Source organism: Helianthus annuus, chromosome 15 (assembly GCF_002127325.2).
Source record: "Helianthus annuus cultivar XRQ/B chromosome 15, HanXRQr2.0-SUNRISE, whole genome shotgun sequence".
In the NCBI taxonomy this organism is placed as follows: Eukaryota; Viridiplantae; Streptophyta; class Magnoliopsida; order Asterales; family Asteraceae; genus Helianthus; species Helianthus annuus.
The window spans coordinates 60,279,221-60,285,448 of NC_035447.2; the positions used below are offsets into that span (position 1 = coordinate 60,279,221).

Genomic DNA, 6,228 nt, shown 5'->3' on the forward strand with positions numbered 1-6,228 from the left:
GAACCGTTAAACTTTGATTGTTAAACCTAATATTTTGAGACACTTGAGCACGTCCCAAAAGTACATCGACATAATGTTCGTTACACATTAAGTTTTTGTAAACAAAACATATATAGTAATAATTGTTCCAAAACTGTTACCACACATACGACATGCTTGGTAACGATATTAGTTGTTTACTTCTGACGCTATCTTTCAATATATACATCACCTAGGGGTTCGGATTAAGAATTCGCAACGTGTTTTGATCCCTATAATATCGCAGCAAAAACTGAGCTCCATTTTCCAACCCAGCCTGCAGCATTTTCCAACGTGCCGTTTCTTGCCGGATCTCTAGTGTCATTGAAAACCCGTCTTCAGTTTGAACTACCATCTCATCAAGGACAGACATATCTACATTTGCTGCAAATGCCTTTGGGAACCGCTGCATTACAGTCCGATAAAATAAACAAACTAAAAAACTAATAAACAAAATACAAACTTCAAAGCGTTACATAATATTAAAATAAACCATTTAGAGTATGAAAAACTTACAAAACGAAAAGATGGACACCATGTTAGTTCGTATTGGTTGGCTTGATGAACAACGGCCGGAATATGTGGAACGTCAACAAAGTATGGTTCCAACACAGGATCCGCTACAATGACTGGCACATCATGTTCAACGTCTACAATGTCATCTTCCATGTCTTGATTTTCGCCGTCTAATAACAAATCTTCACTAACATCCATTTGTTATGTGTCTTCCTCTTCTTCAACACCAACACTATTGGCAACCTCGGGAACAACAGACTATATTCCATTAGGACGGAAAACCAGAATGTTGAAAATATGTCTCGCAACCAATTCAAAAAATATTACATCACCTGATATGAGATAAAGTTCTTTGTTGATTTGTGAGAAATCTTGAATGAGGTAGTTCGATCCCCAGAGCCTATTCACTTTGACATTCCACATGTATGTACCTCCAAAACGAATTGTAAAGTTATCGTCTAAAGTGTCGGTTTTGAAATACCTGTTCATAAACTCTTTTGGCAACCACTGAATAAAGAATAAATACAATCGTCAATAAAAAGGTCACTTGGTTCTTCATCCTAAGTAGTAAAGTGTAAATTACCAAGTTACCGTTCTCGGGAAATAACATCTCTACAAAAAAAACTTGCTTTTAACACCGGAAAGACAATCAGCCTTAAAATGAGTGAACTTTAGCATCTGAGCATCAACAACATGGAAAACAATAACATCTTTATCCTCCAGACCAACATCACGAACCATAGCAGACCAACCATTCGAGAAACAATACCTAGTGGCTTCGTATAACCTTCATCAAATCACCTTTCCCGACGACAATAAACCTTATATAACAAATAAAAGATAATTTGATTATTTTCATTTTACAAACCTTCAAAAGTTGCTTGTGGCGGCCTTGTCCTAGTCATAAGTAGACGACCTTTCAATTCTCATGGTCAAGTCCGAGACATCCATGGTTGTCACACGGAAGGCGATTTGGCTCAATGTGCCATTGAGGGCTAGCAAAACTTTCTCGATAACCTACAAAGAACAGGAATGAAATATGTTTTACAATCTTGGGTTTCCTAAATTGACAGATGCTAGAATAAGCAAAAGATGAGTCGCTAAACCATGTGATTTGTCTCTTATCTCAAACGGATCAAATAGGTAGTTAATTACAACTATTATTGTAATAATAATAATCTTTGTTGCACCGGTTATTTAATAAAAGTTGTGTTTAGAGGACTTGTTTAACGTTTTCACCTGGTACTCAACCCCATTTGAGTTGTGGTTCATCATAACTGTGCATAAAAGTCCTAAATGCATGTTATTAATGTGATAATATTGTCTTTAATTATCACACTTAGTGCATTATTTATTTACAAAAGGTTTATAAATATGGATGAAAAACTATTAGTATACAAACCCTATTTCAACTGACTCAGTTTGTTTATGTTAAAAGTTGAAGAGTCATGACTTTTTGACTCTTCACTCAAACCCATTTGGGTTGTGTTTTATATCCATTTGATAAGAACTTGGTCTTTTTTTTAAACAAAACACTCCTAAATTGTAATAAATGAAGCAATGTAAGTTTGAGAATGTTTTAAATGTGGGTCTATACCTTGGCAGCTTTGGTGCCGATAGGAATAATGCTGAAAAAACCGATCTTTCGCCTCTCCAGTCCTTCATAGATCAGTTGCTACTGTATAAAGTAAATATGATCAAAGGTTCAGACCACTCCAAGCAAAACAATACCACAGATTTCAGTTACATTTTGTTCAGGACATGACTAAGGAAATGGAGTTTTTAAGGTCACAACAATAAGAAGAATTTTTATTACTTATAGGAGAAACTGCAAATTAGTGTATTTAAGCGATTAGGAAGCCTTAAGATAAAATGATCAATTGTAACGACATTTAGAAAATATTAGGCTGCTTTTATTTCGAACTGATCATTTGTTGTAGTCAAAGATCCAAGCTTGGTAAAATTTGTTAGTCTTACCTTGACTTGATTGGTCAACTCTAGTATCCTTTCCTCCAAACGCCTTTAAAAAGCTTTGCCTAAGCAACTAAAATTTAATTGTTTTAGCATGTGACCCAACCTGCCACCTCTACATGCAAGTGTAGCCTATAAATCTAAATAGAGTTGTAAAAGGACAACATCACATATGATCCAAACCTACTACCCGTTTTGACCAATTACCCATCCCACTAATCTTGCAACCTCTAAAAGCAACTATAACTTGAAACTCTAGATGGAGTTGTAAATGTGGCAAAAAAAAAAAAAATAGATAACAGACAAATAAATATGAACGTCCAGTATCAAGCTCTAGGTTATAGATTTGTATGAATATATACAATATATATGTTATCACTTATTAGTAAAGTTGCTCATAAGAGGAACCATTAGTAAAGAAAACTCGATACGATTTAATAATTTAAAAAGAGCTGGTCATTCTAAAAGTACTTAAAATAATATAGGTCTTTTGAAGCCATCAACATGCTCAAATAAAAATGTTCTGATAATTAAATATTACCTTTTTATTAAATCTATAATCACGCTTGAGAAGAAAGTGGAGAGGCATATTGAAAGAAAAAGGAGCTTTGACGAACATGAACAACTTTGAAGGGCCTAAAAATTTGCAAAGCTTCAATATAGTTTTAATTCAGTCTGTTTTCATAAAATACATGGTTTTTATCATGTAAATATCTAACTCATCAAAAGAAAACCAGCATAAGATTCAGATCCAGCGCCTTTTGATACCAGTGTCCTGATAATCTGTTCAAAGATTTCATGGAAGACATGTTTGGATGTGTTAAAGAAAATGAAAAGTTGCAAAAGATGAAAGACAACACAATGACAATTCTTAAAATTAAAAAAAATGATGAAACCTATAAAGTTTATGATTATCTTAACAAAGGAACGGCAAAGAAAAACTCAAAAATGTTTCACATTATCTTGAATTAGAATAAGGACTTGCAAGTAAAAACTCAAAAGATAGAAAACTAAAAAAATACATATCCAAAATTATGTGAAGGAACGATGACACACCCAAAATTGCAGAATCACCTGATGGCGTCAAGGGTTCCTTCACAATATTGCGTCATGGCAAAGCATGTCCGAGTCGGCAAGCATTCGGCATGCTTTAATGTTTCATTCATTACGGTTACAGCCCTGCATATTATAGATTTATAGAAGGAAAAATAAAAGTAGAACCTAGAACTAAAAACAAACAAACCTCAAAAAACCATAGAAATTTCCAAGTATTTGAAGTGGAAAATTAATGAAGTTGGCATGTTACTACTCAAATAAGATTCACTTAGATGACAAATGATAATACCTCATGGCTACCCATTTAAAAGCCATAAAATCAAGAATTGCAGGTAATAGTATCAAAGGTTATATAGATTTTATGTTTGGGTTGTGATTCATGTTATGTTTTCTCTATAAGTGGGTCAAACAGATAATATAAATACTGAAAACATGAAAATACTACTAAATTAAAAATGATTTGGGTCAACTGAATCGAAAGCCTGAATCCATATTGACTTTTTACCCAACTACTTTGATCCATAAACTCCTAAAAACGAATTAACATATTTCAAAAACCAAGATTTCCCCTAATTAAAAACACACAAATAAGAATTTAATCACTAACATGTCTAGGTACATTGAACCAAACTAAAAAGGAATTTCAATTAATGTTATTAACTCCAAATCGTTTACTTCTATATTATCCTCCAAATCAAATTTTTAAATTTAAAATCAAGTTATTATCTATCCTCTAAATAAGGAATTATGAGCCAAAAATACTAAAGACACATTTTTGACGTTTTTTAAGAGTATTAATATATTCTTAAAACAGACTTCTAATAATTAAAACGATATTAGAAAACATACAAATGCTAGCATCTTGAGGGACATAATCATCTAAAATACACTGAAAGTTCAAAAGTCAATTCCGCATCCATTATTTTAATGATTTAAAGCGTATATGGTAACAACCAATAAATGTTTATAATATGTTTGTTGAATAATTTGAATCTAATTAGTTATATAGAAACCAATAATTGTTGATTAGAGGTTATTAAAAATTAGGATAATTAACAATAATAAAAAATGAATGTAGTCAACTTCTATTTTAGGTAACTTTATTTAAAAATAAGTCAAATATAATTAAAATTAAAATTACTATAATATGTTGGAAGAATTTAATCAAAATTATATATAAAATTTAAATTTTAAACCACTAACATTTCTAGATACATTGAACCCACCTAAAAAGAAAATCCAATTATTGTTATTAACTCCAAATCGTTTACTTCCATAATATCCTCCAAATCAAAATTTTTAATTTTAAATCAAGTTATTATCTATCATCTAAATAAGGAAATTATCAGCCAAAAATACTAAAAACACATTTTTTGACATTTTTTAAGAATATTAATATATTCTTTAAACAGACTTCTAATAATTAAAATGATATTTGAAAACATACAAATGCTAGTATCTTGAGGGACATAATCATCTAAAATACACTTAAAGTTCAAAAGTCAATTCCGTATCTATTATTTTAATGATTTAAAGCATATATAATAACAATCAATAAATGTTTTTAATATAATTGTTGAATAATTTGAATCTAATTAGTTATTTAGAAACCAATAATTGTTGGTTAGAGGTTACTAAAAATTAGGGGATAATTAGCAATTATAAAAAATGAATGTAGTCAACTTCTATTTCAGGTAACTTTATTTAAAAATAAGTCAAATATAATTTAAATTTTAAATTACTATAATATGTTGGAAGAATTTAATCAAAATTATATATAAAATTTTAAATTTTAAACAACTAACATGTCTAGGTACATTGAACCCACCTAAAAAGGAAATCCAATTAATGTTATTAACTCCTAATCGTTTACTTCCATATTATCATCCAAATCAAATTTTTGAATTTAAAATCAAGTTATTATCTATCCTCTAAATAAGTAAATAATAATTAACAATAATAATTTTGTAACAAACTGATGGATAGTACCGAACCGTTATCATGATCCGAAATTAAATTGTCAAACATCAAGGATCAAACCATTAAACTCCAAGAACACATATGATATTCAATCAATCTTCAAACAAAACAATAGGAAGGTGGAGCAAAGATTCGACAATATAATGAAATAGAAAACAACCAAACACTTCTAAATTTCCAAAAATTTATCTAGCCTAACATCAAATTACAAACACAACACTCATAATCCGATGATCAATCACAATATCAAATCTTTAAGCAAAAAAACAACATTAACACGAAAAATCATTCATCAGTTTTAACACAGTATATAAACGGAGGTTCATAGATTACATAAACATGTGAAATAAAAACAAAATCATCAGATTTTCCATGAAAATCAGAATCAGGGTTTGTATAACATAACCATAACCAATAAATCAGACTGAAAACACATAAACAAAATCATATCAAATAAAAAACTATAATTCATAACAATGGTATACACGAATGAGGTTCATAGAATACAAAATCAAATCAAATAAAACTTATTTTGCATCACAATCAGAATTAGGCTTTTGCATCACAATCCCTCACAAAAACAAACTGATTTAGGCTTTTGCATCACAATCCCTCACAATCAGATTTAGGCTTTTGCATCACAATCATAAACTTATTTTGCATCACAATCAAATAAAACTTACTTTA

The 6,228-nt window shown here is 30.3% G+C and overlaps 1 protein-coding gene across 1 annotated transcript; it reads right to left on the minus strand.

Moving 5' to 3' along the window:
- Nucleotides 1–211: 211 nt before the first annotated feature.
- Nucleotides 212–821, minus strand: LOC110919798. Its single transcript, XM_022164052.2, has 2 exons — nucleotides 535–821; nucleotides 212–424 (listed from the first exon to the last, which is right to left on the minus strand). The coding sequence occupies exons 1-2, from the start codon at nucleotides 730–732 to the stop codon at nucleotides 212–214; spliced, it is 411 nt and encodes a 136-aa protein (XP_022019744.1). The 5' UTR covers nucleotides 733–821.
- Between the last annotated feature and the right edge of the window lie 5,407 nt (nucleotides 822–6,228).